This window comes from Oncorhynchus clarkii, chromosome 22, assembly GCF_045791955.1.
Source record: "Oncorhynchus clarkii lewisi isolate Uvic-CL-2024 chromosome 22, UVic_Ocla_1.0, whole genome shotgun sequence".
Lineage (NCBI taxonomy): Eukaryota > Metazoa > Chordata > Actinopteri > Salmoniformes > Salmonidae > Oncorhynchus > Oncorhynchus clarkii.
The window spans coordinates 19,688,956-19,704,888 of NC_092168.1; the positions used below are offsets into that span (position 1 = coordinate 19,688,956).

A 15,933-nucleotide genomic window follows, 5' to 3' on the forward strand; every position below is an offset into this window, starting at 1 on the left:
ATTGGACTCTACTCACACACTCACATATACTACACTGACACTCCAACACACACATACACACACACTACATACGCTCACACATAAAACACACACACACACATCCACATTGACACATCTTTCATACTCTTCACATATGCTGCTACTACTCCGTTTTTATCTATCATGATTGCCCAGTCACTTTTACCCCTACCTACTTGTACATACAGTATTACCTCAATTACCTCAACTATTTGTATCCCTCACATTGACTCGGTACCGGTACTCCTTGTATATAGCCTCGTTATTTTTATTTTATTGTTACTATTTCCTTTTTTTATTTAGCAAATTGTTTTTGCTTTTTAACTCTGAATTGTTGGAAAAGCATTTCAAAGTGAAGTCTACACCTGTTGTATGCGGCGCATATGCAAATAAAATGTGGTTTGATTTAGCAAAAGGTGTAGAATTCCTGGAAATTATCATTAAATGTCATTTTTTTCTCCCGCCCCATACCAAGATGTACGTTGACATTTATTGCCATGAATCAGGTGTGTGCCTTTCCAAATCATGTCCAATCAATTGAATTTTCCACAGGTGGACTCCAATCTAGTTGTAGAAACATCTCAAGGATGATCAATGGAAACAGGATGCACCTGAGCTCAATTTCGAGTCTCATAGCAAAGGGTCTGAATACTTATGTAAATAAGGTATTTCTGTTGTTTTTTTGTGAAGAATCAACAACAAGTGGGACACAATCATGAAGTGGAACGACATTTATTGGATATTTCAAACTTTTTTAACAAATCAAAAACTGAAAAATTGGGCGTGCAAAATTATTCAGCCCCTTTACTTTCAGTGCAGCAAACTCTCTCCAGAAGTTCAGTGAGGATCTCTGAATGATCCAATGTTGACCTAAATGACTAATGATGATAAATACAATCCACCTGTGTGTAATCAAGTCTCCGTATAAATGCACCTGCACTGTGATAGTCTCAGAGGTCCGTTAAAGGCGCAGAGAGCATCATGAAGAACAAGGAACACACCAGGCAGGTCCGAGATACTGTTGTGAAGAAGTTTAAAGCCGGATTTGGATACAAAAGATTTCCCAAGCTTTAAACATCCCAAGGAGCACTGTGCAAGCGATAATATTGAAATGGAAGGAGTATCAGACCACTGCAAATCTACCAAGACCTGGCCGTCCCTCTAAACTTTCAGCTCATACAAGGAGAAGACTGATCAGAGATGCAGCCAAGAGGCCCATGATCACTCTGGATGAACTGCAGAGATCTACAGCTGAGGTGGGAGACTCTGTCCATAGGACAACAAACAGTCGTATATTGCACAAATCTGGCCTTTATGGAAGAGTGGCAAGAAGAAAGCCATTTCTTAAAGATATCCATAAAAAGTGTCGTTTAAAGTTTGCCACAAGCCACCTGGGAGACACACCAAACATTTGGAAGAAGGTGCTCTGGTCAGATGAAACCAAAATTGAACTTTTTGGCAACAATGCAAAACGTTATGTTTGGCGTAAATGCAACACAGCTCATCACCCTGAACACACCATACCCACTGTCAAACATGGTGGTGGCAGCATCATGGTTTGGGCCTGCTTTTCTTCAGCAGGGACAGGGAAGATGGTTAAAATTGATGGGAAGATGGATGGAGCCAAATACAGGACCATTCTGGAAGAAAACCTGATGGAGTCTGCAAAAGACCTGAGACTGGGACGGAGATTTGTCTTCCAACAAGACAATGATCCAAAACATAAAGCAAAATCTACAATGGAATGGTTCAAAAATAAACATATCCAGGTGTTAGAATGGCCAAGTCAAAGTCCAGACCTGAATCCAATCGAGAATCTGTGGAAAGAACTGAAAACTGCTGTTCACAAATGCTCTCCATCCAACCTCACTGAGCTCGAGCTGTTTTGCAAGGAGGAATGGGAAAAAATGTCAGTCTCTCGATGTGCAAAACTGATAGAGACATACCCCAAGCGACTTACAGCTGTAATCGCAGCAAAAGGTGGCGCTACAAAGTATTAACTTAAGGGGGCTGAATAATTTTGCACGCCCAATTTTTCCGTTTTTGATTTGTTAAAAATGTTTGACATATCCAATAAATGTCGTTCCACTTCATGATTGTGTCCCACTTGTTGTTGATTCTTCACAAAAAAATACAGTTTTATATCTTTATGTTTGAAGCCTGAAATGTGGCAAAAGGTTGCAAAGTTCAAGGGGCCGAATACTATTGCAAGGCACTGTATATATTCTAGTCATACTTTATCAAAATACTTTTCAAAATCTGCTATGAAGACCTGGCCTAGTTTCTTTGATGTGTCATAGTGTTTTAAGTAATTGTCATATATTATATGTCTGATCAGAAAGAACAATATCTGGTAAAACCTTTTAATTCTATGCACTATGCATTTTGCCAGGATTTGTGCTTCACAACATTGCAATGTAAGAGGCCTCCAGTTATTTAAATTAACTTTATATTTACCACACAGGTCCTGTTTCAGTAGTCGTGAAATCAGACCATCTTGCTGAGTACCTGATAGTCTACCATTTTTATAGGAGAAGTTCAAACATGCTAATACTGGATATTTGAGTACATAAAGACATGTCTGATATCAAATCAAATCAAAGTTTATTTGTCACGTGTGCCGAATACAACAGGTGTAGACCTAACAGTGAAATGCTTACTTACAGGCTCTAAACAATAGTGCAAAATAGTTATTAGGTGAACAATAGGTAAGTAAAGAAATAAAACAACAGTAAAAAGACAGGCTATATACAGTAGTGAGGCTATAAAAGTAGCGAGGCTACTTACAGACACTGGTTAGTCAGGCTGATTGAGGTAGTATGTACATGTAGATATGGTTAAAGTGACTATGCATATATGATGAACAGAGAGTAGCAGTAGCGTAAAAGAGGGGTCGGCGGGTGGTGGGTGGCGGGACACAATGCAGATAGCCCTGTTAGCCAATGTGCGGGAGCACTGGTTGGTCAGTCCAATTGAGGTAGTATGTACATGAATGTATAGTTAAAGTGACTATGCATATATGATAAACAGAGAGTAGCAGCAGGTTGGGGGGGGGGGGGGGGGGTGAACACAATGCAAATAGTCCGTGTAAACATTTGATTACCTGTTCATAAGTCTTATGGCATGGGGATAAAAACTGTTGAGAAGCCTTTTTGTCCTAGACTTGGCACTCCGGTACCGCTTGCCATGTGGTAGTAGAGAGAACAGTCTACAACAGTCCACGATCATCTCCTTAATCTTGGTAACGTTGAGGGATAGGTTGTTATTCTGGCACCACCTAGCCAGGTCTCTGACCTCCTCCCTATAGGCTGTCTCGTTGTTGTCGGTGATTGGGCCTACCACTGTTGTGTCGTCTGCAAACTTAGTGATGGTGTTGGAGTCGTGCCTGGCCATGCAGTCGTGGGTGAACAGGGAGTACAGATGGGGACAGAGCACGCACCCCTGGGGAGCTCCAGTGATGAGGATCCGCGTGGCGGATGTGTTGCTACCTACCCTCACCAGCTGGGGGTGGCCCGTCAGGAAGTCCAGTATCCAGTTGCAGAGGGAGGTGTTTAGTCCCAGGATCCTTAGCTTAGTGATGAGCTTTGAGGGCCCTATGATGTTGAACGCTGAGCTGTAGTCAATGAATAGCATTCTCACATAAGTGTTCCTTTTGTCCAGGTGGGAAAGGGCAGTGTGAAGTGCAATAGATCTTTTTGGGCGGTACGCACATTAGATTGGGTCTAGGGTTTCTGGGGTAATGGTGTTGATGTGAGCCATTACCAACCTTTCAAAGCACTGTCTGTAATAGTCTGCAAGCCCTGCCACATGATATACCTGTACTTGTATGTTTGTTTTCTTAAACTTGCATCATGTTGTCTCCATGGCAGGAGTTGCGAGTGTCGAATAGCAGGATGTCCAAGAACTGGGTGCGTGTTCAATGTATATTTTCAGTTTAGATTAAATTTAACGCTCAGCCTATTTGAAATTGAATTATGGTTTACTGAACATTTTTTATAATGCATTATACTACAATAATATTCATGTTGAAAATGTCTAGCAATTTCCAGACTCACCATCTCTTGCTATCTTCCAGGTTCAAGATGAAGCTAAGGTGAAGCTAATCACCTCTCTGTCCTCTACCCTGCATACGATTTGTGTGTGTGATGTAGTGCTAGAGAAGTGTGCCCAAGGCCAAGGCAAGCTACAGGTCACTTATTTTGTTGAGTTCATCTTGTAGTACGTTTGCCTATCTGGGCATAGGCCCTACAGTTCTGCAGTTATTTGAAGTCATCTTTATTTTATGTTTCAACTTATTTTACGATTCATATTTATTGTACAATGTTCCTGCAAACCTTTTCGCCCTGTTTCTCACTGGAGCTCGAAGAGAAAATAAAAGCAACCCAAACTTGTATCAAATCAAATCAAATTGTACTTGTCACATGCGCCGAATACAACAGGTGAACCTTACTGTGAAATGCTTACTTACAAGCCCTTAACCAATAATGCAGTTCAAGAAATAGAGTTAAGAAAATATTTACTAAATAAACTAAAGTAAAAAACAAAATAAAAGTAACACAATAAAATTACATGACAATAATGAGGCTATAAATAGGGGGTACAGGTTACTTGAGGTAATTTGTACATAGGGGTAAAGTGACTATGCATAGATAATAAACAGCGAGTAACAGCATTGCAAAAACAAGGGGAGGCATTTGTAAATAGTCCGGGTGGCCATTTGATTTGTTTAGTTGTTCAGCAGCCTCATAGCTTGGGGGTAGAAGCGTTAAGGAGCCTTTTGGACCTAGACTTGGCGCTCCGGTACCTCTTGCCGTTCAGTAGCAGAGAGAACAATCTATGACTTGGGTGACCATTTTTTAGGCCTTCCTCTGACACCGCCTAGTATATATGTCCTGAATGTCAGGAAGCTTGGCCCCAGTGATGTATTGGGCCATACGCACTATAATTCCTGGTGGCACAACTCTTTCCTTCACCTTAGGCCCTAGGTCTTTTTCTTTTTACACAATTTCTTACACTATTACGATTGTTTCCCTATCTGTGCTTTTACTTACAGTCCACGTTAATTACATGCTCATACTTGCTAATAGGCGTAGATACTAGTTTACTGTGGAATTAGGAACTAGGTAGTTGAAGTGGTAGATGTGATTCCACTACGGAAGACATTTCTCACGGACGCATTTTGTTCATCATTTATTATCTTCCGCCAATTGAAAGGTTGTCGGCGTAGCTACATTATGAAACCAGCATGAGGGAACGTAGCTAATTGCTAAATAACAGTCAAAACGGTCTTGTATTTTTGGATTCTGACTTCGATAACTTCTGTAATTCACCATGCATTCGCAGATCCTGTGCAAAGGCACGGCTGCGGCTGTGGCTGCGAGGAGAATGCGGAATATTTTAGGTCCTGTCCTGGGCAAAGGCGGCTGGACGTGGAATACTCATGAGGTCAAACTCCTCAACACATCGGCAGGTGACTGACCCTAGCTAACGTTAATAGTAACACTACAGGCTATTATCATAGTGTTCAACTATTGTTTTTGAGCCTAAAACCCCACTTTTGTCGTCTTTAAATGTATATTTAAAGTGGGCTGATGTAACAGGCTAGCAAGTTAGCTAGCTAGCCACACCATGGAAGTAACTAGATTGTTAGCTAGCTGTCACCTGTCACCTACATTTCGTATGTTCTGGTAGTTAGCTAGCTAAGAGTTTTACAACTACTGTAATCCAAGCTATCAGATTACACTGTCACACTCACATAACATGGTACATTTCCCGAAACAAATCATCCCTAGTTAACGTTAGGCCTACTCCTATTGGTTTTTACTTATGTGGCATTTGTTCCTGCAAACGTTGTATTAGTTTTGTGTGTGGCGTCAATCACTGTATTGTACACAATCTTTTTTCTTCTGTGTGTCAGGTGACACAGTGAAGATAGGGGAGATCTCCTACCAGCTCAAAACGCCCAGGAACCCAGAGCTAGTGCCCATCAATCACAGTATGTAGCACCAGTGATATGCTCTACCTTCAATGCAATGTATTTCTGTCTGTGTGTTGTGTATGAGCGAGATAATGAATGAGACAGTGAGTTTGTGTTTGCATGTCCTTCCTTGTGTTTTTAGTGTCAGAGACCCTGCCCCAGACTGTGGTCCAGCACCTGCGTTGGATCATGCAGAAGGATCTGTTGGGTCAGGATGTGTTCCTCATTGGACCCCCTGGACCCCTACGACGATCCATCGCCATGAAGTACCTGGTGAAAACAAACACACACACTCACTCTACTAGTCCACTGAGCAATCAAATCAAATTTTAATTGTCACATGCTTCATAAGCAACAGGTGTAGAATAACAGTGCTTACGGTGCCTTCCCAACAATGCAGAATACAATAAGAAATATAATAATAGAAAAATTAATTGTAACACTTATTACACAATGAGCAATGATAGTGAGTCGATGTGCAGGGTTACGAGGACATTGAGTTAGATATGTACATATACAGTTGAAGTCGGAAGTTTACATACACTTAGGTTGGAGTCATTAAAACTAGTTTTTCAACCACTCCACAAATTTCTTGTTAACAAACTATCGTTTTGGCAAGTCGGTTAGGACATATACTTTGTCCGTGATACAAGTAATTTTTTCCAACATTGTTTACAGTCAGATTATTTCACTTATAATTCACTGTATCATAATTCCAGTGCGTCAAAAGTTGACTGTGCCTTTAAACAGCTTGGAAAATTCCAGAAAATGATGTCATGGCTTTAGAAGCTTCTGATTGGCTAATTGACATAATTTGAGTCAATTGGAGGTGTACCTGTGGATGTATTTCAAGGCCTACCACCAAACTCAGTGCCCCTTTGCTTGACATCATGGGGAAAAAAAAAAGACCTCAGATTTTTTTTTTGAGACCTCCACAAGTCTGGTTCATCCTTGGGAGCAATTTCCAAACGCCTGAAGGTACCATGTTCATCTGTACAAACAATAATACGCAAGTATAAACACCATGGGACCACACAGCCATCATACCGCTCAGGAAGGAGATGCATTCTGTCTCCTAGAGATGAATGTACTTTGGTGCGAAAAGTGCAAATCAATCCCAGAACAACAGCAAAGGACCTTCAAATCATATGTATTGGTCACATACACATGGTTAGCAGATGTTAATGCGAGTGTAGCGAAATGCGTGTGCTTCTAGTTCCGACGATGCAGTAATATCTAACAAGTAATCAAACAATTTCACAACAAGTACCTTATACACACAAGTGTAAAGGAATGAAGAAGAATATGGTAAAGCACCTTGTGAAGATGCTGGAGGAAACGGGTACAAAAGTATCAATTTCCACAGTAAAACAAGTCCTATATCGACATAACCTGAAAGGCCGCTCAGCAAGGAAGAAGCCACTGCTCCAAAACCGCCATAAAAAGCCAGACTACAGTTTGCAACTGCACATGGGGACAAAGATCATACTTTTTGGAGAAATGTCCTCTGGTCTGATGAAACAAAAATAGAACTGTTTGGCCATAATGACCATCGTTATGTTTGGAGGAAAAAGGGGGAGGCTTGCAAGCCGAAGAACACCATACCAACCGTGAAGCACGGGGGTGGCAGGATCATGTTGTGGGGGTGCTTTGCTGCAGGAGTGATTGGTGCACTTCACAAAATAGATGGCATCATGAGGCAGGAAAATTATGTGGATATATTGAAGCAACATCTCAAAGACATCAGTCAGGAAGTTAAAGCTTGGTCGCAAATGGGTCTTCCGAATAGACAATGACCCCAAGCATACTTCCAAAGTTGTGGCAAAATGGCTTAAGGACAACAAAGTCAAGGTATTGGAGTGGCCTTCACAAAGCTCTGACCTCAATCCCATAGAAAATGTGTGGGCAGAACTGAAAAAAGCATGTGCGTGCAAATAGGCCTACAAACCTGACTCAGTTACACCAGCTCTGTCAGGAGGAATGGGCCAAAATTCACCCAACTTATTGTGGGAAGCTTGTGAAAGGCTACCCAAAACATTTGACCCAAGTTAAACAATTTAAAGGCAATGCTACCAAATACTAATTGAGTGTATGTAAACTTCTGACCCACTGGGAATGTGATGAAAGAAATAAAAGCTGAAATAAATCATTCTCTCTACTATTATTCTGACATTTCACATTCTTAAAATAAAGTGATGATCCTAACTGACCTAAGACAGGACATTTTTACTTGGATTAAATGTCAGGAATTGTGAAACACTGAGTTTAAATGTATTTGGCTAAGGTGTATGTCAACTTCTGACTTCAACTGTAGGTTGGGGTAAACTGACTAGGCAACAGGATAGATAATAGACAGTAGCAGCAGCGTATGTGATGAGTGTGGACGTGCCGCTCTTTATCCATGCTGAAGCCTATCTAGGGAGTGGTGCTGTATTACAGGAGTTGCCAAACCTTAGTGAATTTCCAAAACCTATGTTCAACAGTAGCATAGCGCCATAGTTACTATTACTAGTAATATTAGTTACTATTACCATACAATAAACTATCAAAAGCTATGTGATAACTAATTACTATTAGTGCAAGTATACACTGTACAGCATTATTGAGTGTTTTTAAAGTGTTATGGAGTACTCTAGTATTAGGAAGTGTTCTAAAGTGTTGTGTTGACTTCCCTGATTGGTTAGGAGCTGACTAAGAGGGAGGTGGAGTATGTAGCTCTGTCCAGAGACACTACAGAGACAGATCTCAAACAAAGAAGAGAGATACGATCTGGAACAGCCTTTTACATAGACCAGGTGAGTACCGTTCATATGTCCGTCAGCCCATCCGTCCATCAATCTATCTGTATGCACTATATAGCTATCAATGTGAAGTTCTGAAAAGGTGTTTTAAAACTTTGGTCAGATATGTCAGTGGTGTGAACATTAAGACATTTAGTCTTTTGTCATTGCAGCTACATGCTGATGGGTATACGCTTTCTTGTTAAAAACAGCACTCATTTGTTGGTTTCCGATGAGAGCACCTCAATGATCAAAGCTCCACTCTTCAGCAGCACTGGTTAGATAAGCTGCTGTCAATATAAAGACCCCTTTCCTGGTTGGTTTATTTGTGGCTTGGTTCTATACTTGGGCTGGGAATTGCCAGGGACCACACGATACTATATCATGATGCTTAGGTGCCTATACGATATGTATTGCAATTCTATATGTATCACGATTTATCACAGTTGTATATGTATTGCGATTCGATACTGCTATTTTATAGCGATTCGATGTTCCAAACATATTGCTCACTATGTCTGCTGCAGAGGGTCGAAAGAGAGCCAAAATAAAAACGTTTTGATCAGTCATTGAAATAAAAGTGCTGAAAACATGTTCGCTCGCCATTTTAAAAGGAAGTTTGAGGCCAAACTATAGGAGGAGAAATACCAACGTTTTGGTGCAGGTACAGCCGACTAGCGCTAGCCAACCTTAATAACTGCCTTTTTAGAGAATCGATACTTGTACAGTAGTCATAGAATCAATATAATATTGCAATACTCTACTGTATCGATTTTCCCTCCATCCCTATTCTACACTAACCATCTAATGATCAGTGAGATCCACCAGGACACAGTCCATTCTGTGAGCTGGTGAGCTAGCTAGCTCATACATCTGCGATCTGAAAGCAGTATCAATGATTTTGCCAGGTAACATTCCTCAACATTTAAAAATAACTTAATATTTCATAAAGATTGGATAGAATTTATGCGGACATGTTATTACTGACTTGTCACCAATGTTCCCGCTAAGCTGTGCGCAGGCGTGTAGCTCCCCAGGACTGCCACGCTGAAGAAATATCAGCCCGCTCAGAGAAACATGAGATTGAACTTCAACTTTCTAGAGTTTTTCCACTTAGTTAACACTATCAACGTTTCCCTTTCTGTGGGAACTGTGATTGAATCAACGCAGTATTAGCCACTTTCAATGTAACATACTGAAACAGAACAAACTATGCAACACTTAGTATGCAAAACTAGCTATGCAAGAATTTTTGTTGTCGGCAGAACGCACCAGAGTAGGATTCTATTGCAATGATAGGCTTGACTCAGCCCATACTCTACACAGACCCGCACGGCATAACCAATCAGAGCTGCAGTGGGCCTATTTGCAAATAGACTATTGCCATATATGGATCTGTGCCATTCACTTAAAACTGCACTGTGTTTACAGCATGAGCGGTCGTAAAATGTTATGGATTGCATTTTCTCCATTGTTTTTGATGGTAGGCCACTCTAGTAGGCCTACATTATGATCAAGTAGGCTACTGTAACTTAAAGCGGGTACAGCCTCAGTGTTCACAGTAAACGCGCAACGTTCATGTTTGCGCTCAGCAGACCTGAAATTTGCCCAGTTCAAATGATATATTTTTAGGCAAACCAATGCATGTCTTTTATTATTTAAAAAACATGGATGGAATTGTATCTCTCAACCTGACCCAAATAAGATGATGGTTCAATGAGATGGATAAGAGGATGCATATAGACTTCAGGGCTCGACATTAACACTTGTCCGGGACAAGTAAAAAACCTTTGAGTTTTTAGTAAATGTAAAAAATATCTATGCAAAAATTCTAGGGAATAATAATAATTTATATATTCATATTTATAATAAAATAATCATTTATAATAAAAATAATCAGGATGTTGTGTCAAATGGGGTAAATGCAGATGGAGGAACACCATGCTGTTATATTTTAGATGGTGTCAGCATAATTTTATTTTCATGAATTTTGGAGTAGAATGTCCTTTTAAAAAGTCACCAGAATTGAGCTTCTGTCCTTCTACATAAAAATTCTCGCGGGAAGGACGCCCTAAGCAAGGTGACTCACGGCAGGGTAGCCTAGTGGTTAGAGCGTTGGACTAGTAACCGGAAGGTTGCAAGTTCAAATCCCCGAGCTGACAAGGTACAAATCTGTCGTTCTGCCCCTGAACAGGGCAGTTAACCCACTGTTCCTAGGCCATCATTGAAAATAAGAATTTGTTCTTAACTGACTTGCTTGGTTAAATAAAGGTAAAATAAAAAATAAACATGTACAAAATGATCCTCTTTCACTAAAAGCATGATGGTCATGACTTTCTTACATGAAAGGGAAGGTTAACTTGGCCCCAGACAATTGCCCCTGGGGGGGACAAGTGACAATCAAAATGTTAATGTCAAGCCCTGTAGACACTCATCCACTGATCTCTACTCTGCCTAGAAACAGTCAGCTGGGTCACCATGGAGACAGGGTGTTAATAAACTGCAGTGATTCCCCCAGGGGGAAGCACTCGGATCATCCTCTCCCTGGGGTTCAGATGATAGACCCTCAATGATTGATCCGAGGGCCATTCAATCAGGGAAAACATCACCCATCCTGCAATAATTCATTTTTGCGGCCTACTTTATTCAACTAGACAATATGTCAAATGTATAATTTGCTGCAAGGATCAAATTGCTGCAGGAAGAGGCAGAGCAATGTTGCTTTTGTGGCCTACTCCTCTCCTCCTCCTCCTCCTCCTCCTCCTCCTCTTCTTCTTCTTCCAATGAAAACAAAGCAACCAGGATTAGTGTTTTCACCTCCTCTCCTCCCCCTCTTCCCCGCTGGCCACCATCCATCCCATCAAAGATAAAACAGGTTTCCATTGTTCCCATGGCAACATGTGCTGAATAGCTGCACCATTATGGATTGAGCTAATTGGTGTCAACATTATTCACAAATTTGTCATTTACTTCAGCAATGGCTGTTTTGGCTAGATTTGTTCGTGTGTGGATCGGGATGCATGAAACTGGTTTTCTGTCAGGATTGGGTACTAGCAGAAGGGTGTGTTGATAAGAGCATCAGTGTATTCCTGTGGGCCTTGCGCTCATTTGGAGACCTATATTCAGGCTTTGTGTGTCAACCCATCTGCTCTCCCCTCTCTTCTTGCCTCTCTTCTCTCACTAATAGACTCCTCCAATTCAACATCCTTGTAGTCAGCATCTAATATAGATCCAGGGCTGGAAATAATCACTGTCCCCAGAGATTCTTCTGCCATTGAAATCCTTGGGCGGGCCGCCTAAGCATTTTATTGGGCCACCTAAGCCCAGTTGGTGTTTTCTTAGTGTTATTTTTTTAAATATATTTCCGGCATAAAAATGCTTTAAGATATAAAGTATGTAGAAAAGATAATGGACTAATATATATTTTTATAATATAATCTTTGAGAACTAACAATCACCAAAATTAAAGCTAGACAGTCAAGGAGAATTGAAAATTCCAAAAACAATGAATTTAGCAGTATGGATTTTATTATGGTTGAGCAAAATAACACAGCATTAGTCATGACAAAATGCGTATTGCAGGATAATAGCTTTAAAACGGCAATATTTTATCTTAGCTCCATGGCAGAATATGTCGAATCGCAGGAAATTTGTTTTAAAACTGCAAAAAAATCGAATTGAGAAATGTGTGGAAGAGGCCCTCCCGAGTGGCGCAGCGGTCTAAGGCGTTACTACAGACCCCGGTTCATTCCTGGGCTGTGCCACAACCAGCCGTTGACGGGTGTCCCATTGGACGGTGCACAATTGGCCCAGCGTCGTTCAGGTTAGGGGAGGGTTCGGCCAGGGGGGTCTTTACTTGTCTCATCACGTCCTAGCAAGTTCTTGTTGAGGGCCGGGTGCCTGCAGGCTGTTCACGGTATCCAGTTGAACGGTGTTTCCTCTGACACATTGGTGCGGCTGGCGGGTGTTAAGGAGCGTGGTTAGGCGGGTCATGTTTCGCAAGACGCGTGACTCCACTTTCACCTCTCCTGAGCCCGTTGGGGAATTGCAGCGATGAGACAAGATCGTAATTGAAATTGGGACATTTTTGGAAATGTGGAATTGCAGGAAATTGGCTTAAAATTGCAAACATTTCTCTACACCACCTAGATGGGGGCCGCTTAAATGTTCTCTAAAATTCAGCTACGCCACATACCTCGCCCCCTGCCATGCCAACCACCTAAGTCCCTTTTTGATCCAAAAAAAACCAACCTGGTCCTTTGAAATCAGGTCCAACTCTAATTATATTAAACATCCTCAAACCCAGGAGGCTAGTCAATCTGCAAATAGACGTCATTACAGTGACTGGAATCTCACCTTCAATAATGACCTAGTTGGACCAATGAATGCCCTAGCCTTGTGCTTTAGCTTATTCTATGGCATGACAACAGGAACGGAGTGGCTGGAGTCGATTATGGGTTATTGAGAATATTGAGTGCTACCGTACCGTTTCAAGTAAGACTTTCTCTAAGAATCAAGGAACTTTTTGTTCCTGCTTCCTGTGACATAGCCTAACCCTCAGATCTACAGGTAACTGCCAAAATAATGGAAACACTTAGTAAATGAGGGATACAAAGTGTATTGAAAGCAGGTGCTTCCACACAGGTGTGGTTCCTGAGTTAATTAAGCATTTAACATCCCATCATGCTTAGGGTCATGTATAAAAATGCTGGGCAAGCCATTATTTTGTCTACCATGGCTATACTCACATAGGATGAAAATGTCCCCATCCACAAGGTATAAGTGGTTACTGAATGTTTTGATGAGCATGAAAATGAAGTAAACCATATGCTATGGCTGTCTCAGTCACCAGATCTCAAACCAATGAAACACTTATGGGAGATTCTGGAGCGGTTCCTGAGACAGTGTTTTCCACCACCATCAACAAAACACCAAATTATGGAATTTCTTGTGGAAGAATGGTGTCGCAACCCTCCAATAGAGTTCCAGACACTAGTAGAATATATGTCCCGGTACGTTGAAGCTGTTCTGGCTCAAGGTGGCCCAACACCCTGTTAAGACATTTTATTACGGAGTTTCCTTTATTTGGGCAGTTACATGTAGCTATCAAGTCAACTCCAGCTACTAGCTAGCCAGTTCTCTTGCGTCTTTTCTCCAGCTTCCAGGCCATGTCCAACGCAAGGCAACAGTCCCATTGCTCTGTGGGGTTCTTATTATAAAAAGCCAGAGAAAGTATTTTGAGGGATGTTTTTCTTTCTCTTCCAACCATGTCGTCCTCTTCTGTGTCCAAACCCAGCACAACACACACACAACACACACACACGCGCACACACACAAGGCCTGCTTATGGTTTTGCGTCCTCTCGCCATCCTGCGTCACTCCACATTTCTACCAATTATCTGATTACAGTGTTCTCTGGGCTGAAAATGGACCAATGGTTTATATATAGTCATCTGGTTCCAGCTATAGTTTTTATGGTTGCTCTTCCCAGAGACCCGGGCCGTGTATTTACATGTAAACCTAATTATATGGCAACATCGCTCTGTGGTCGGCCCAGATGGCTAAAGTTTCTTGCCTTTGACGTCAGAGCTGTTTGATTTGCCTACACACACACACACACACACTCACACAGTTTTATCTTCTTAACACAATAGACCTATCACACGTCTGGTTAGGGTAGAATATAGCCTGTGTTAAAATAGCCAGACTGTTTTGACCCAGAAGGACTTTCTTAGGAAAGCATTATGGTAGGTCTGTGTTGTTCAACGAAGCGGGGGCAGTTTGACTATAAAGATAAGGGTAAACTTTTACGTAATAATGTCGATATTGGAACATGGGTTGGGAAGGACAAGCAGAGGTAGTAGTGCTTGCAGATACACAGGGATTCAGGGAATAGTCCTGTTAGCCTGTTAGCAGTCAATCGATAAACCAATCAGTTCATCACATGTAATTTGCGTCGTTTTACAGTGTGTAGTTTATGTGTATTGTATAACTAAAGTTGTATTGCAGTGTGCGGTGCGGGCGGCGACAGAGGGCAGGATCCTGGTTCTAGAGGGGCTGGAGAAAGCGGAGAGGAACGTTCTCCCGGTTCTGAACAACCTGTTGGAGAACCGAGAGATGCAGCTGGAGGACGGACGCTTCCTCATGTCCTACCAGCGCTACGACAAACTACTGACGGTGAGACCTGTGTGTGTGTGTCAGCTGTGTGTGGGCGTATTGAGCAACGTGTGCTGCCCCAGCGTACAAAGGCAGTTGATTTAACCCTGTCCCCTGCAGGAGCACACCAAAGAGGAGCTGGATGCGTGGCAGATTGTGCGTGTGAGCGAGGACTTCCGGGTCATCGCCCTGGGACTTCCTGTCCCCCGGTACAAAGGCAACCCTTTGGACCCGCCCCTCCGATCCCGCTTCCAAGCCAGAGACATCTACTACCTACCCTTCAAGGTTAGAGCAACGATCCCAGATCAACTAGCCTATCCTACGGGCTATATTCATTACAGATGTGGGTAAGAAGGAGAAACACTTTGAAGAACCAGTGTCGTGTCTGATTACTTCCTATTTCTTCTCTCTCAGGATCAGTTGGAAATCCTGTACGTTGTTGGACCAAACGTGCCTGCCGAGAGGTACAGACACACACACTAATGCTGTACAACTTTGAACAGAGTTATAATTTAGTAATAGCCTAATACGTGTGCTGTGTTGTCTCTTTGTATCTCAGGGTGTCCCAGCTGCTGTCGTTTGCCACCACTCTCTGTTCCCAGGAGTCATCCAACCTGGGTCTGCCTGATTTCCCTGTGGACAACCTGCCTCCTGCTCTAACAGTACTGGTAAGACCGATGGAGGGAGGGAGGGATGAGCAAAGCATGAAGGAGGGGGAGGAGAGGAGTGAGGGTATTGGGCTAGCCTTGGTCTGCCTGACTTCTCTGGGGACAGCCTGACTCCTGCTCTCACAGTACTGGTAAGACCGATGGAGGGAGGGATGAGCGAAGCATGAAGGGGGGGGGGGGAGAGGAGTGAGGGTATAGGTCTGCCTGACTTCTCTGGGGACAACCTGCCTCCTGCTCTTCCAGTACTTTTGAGAAACGTCTGGAGGGAAATGGATGTAGAGGTGAGGGACATATCCTTGGTATGGGTCTACTCCTCCACATTATTAAGAGTCAA

At 42.2% G+C, this 15,933-nt stretch overlaps 1 protein-coding gene across 2 annotated transcripts in view; it reads left to right on the forward strand.

Moving 5' to 3' along the window:
• The first annotated feature begins 5,186 nt into the window (after window positions 1-5,186).
• Window positions 5,187-15,933, forward strand: part of LOC139380535 (von Willebrand factor A domain containing 8) — a 100,060-nt gene continuing 89,313 nt past the window's right edge. Inside the window, exons 1-8 of one of the 2 annotated variants that reach the window (XM_071123279.1) lie at window positions 5,187-5,488; window positions 5,936-6,013; window positions 6,138-6,268; window positions 8,680-8,790; window positions 14,785-14,952; window positions 15,052-15,216; window positions 15,346-15,395; window positions 15,491-15,599. In XM_071123279.1, coding sequence (XP_070979380.1) covers window positions 5,350-5,488; window positions 5,936-6,013; window positions 6,138-6,268; window positions 8,680-8,790; window positions 14,785-14,952; window positions 15,052-15,216; window positions 15,346-15,395; window positions 15,491-15,599 — 951 coding nt within the window. In that variant the 5' untranslated portion in view covers window positions 5,187-5,349. The remainder of the gene's footprint in view (window positions 5,489-5,935; window positions 6,014-6,137; window positions 6,269-8,679; window positions 8,791-14,784; window positions 14,953-15,051; window positions 15,217-15,345; window positions 15,396-15,490; window positions 15,600-15,933) is intronic. The other variant, XM_071123280.1, reaches the window with a different exon arrangement.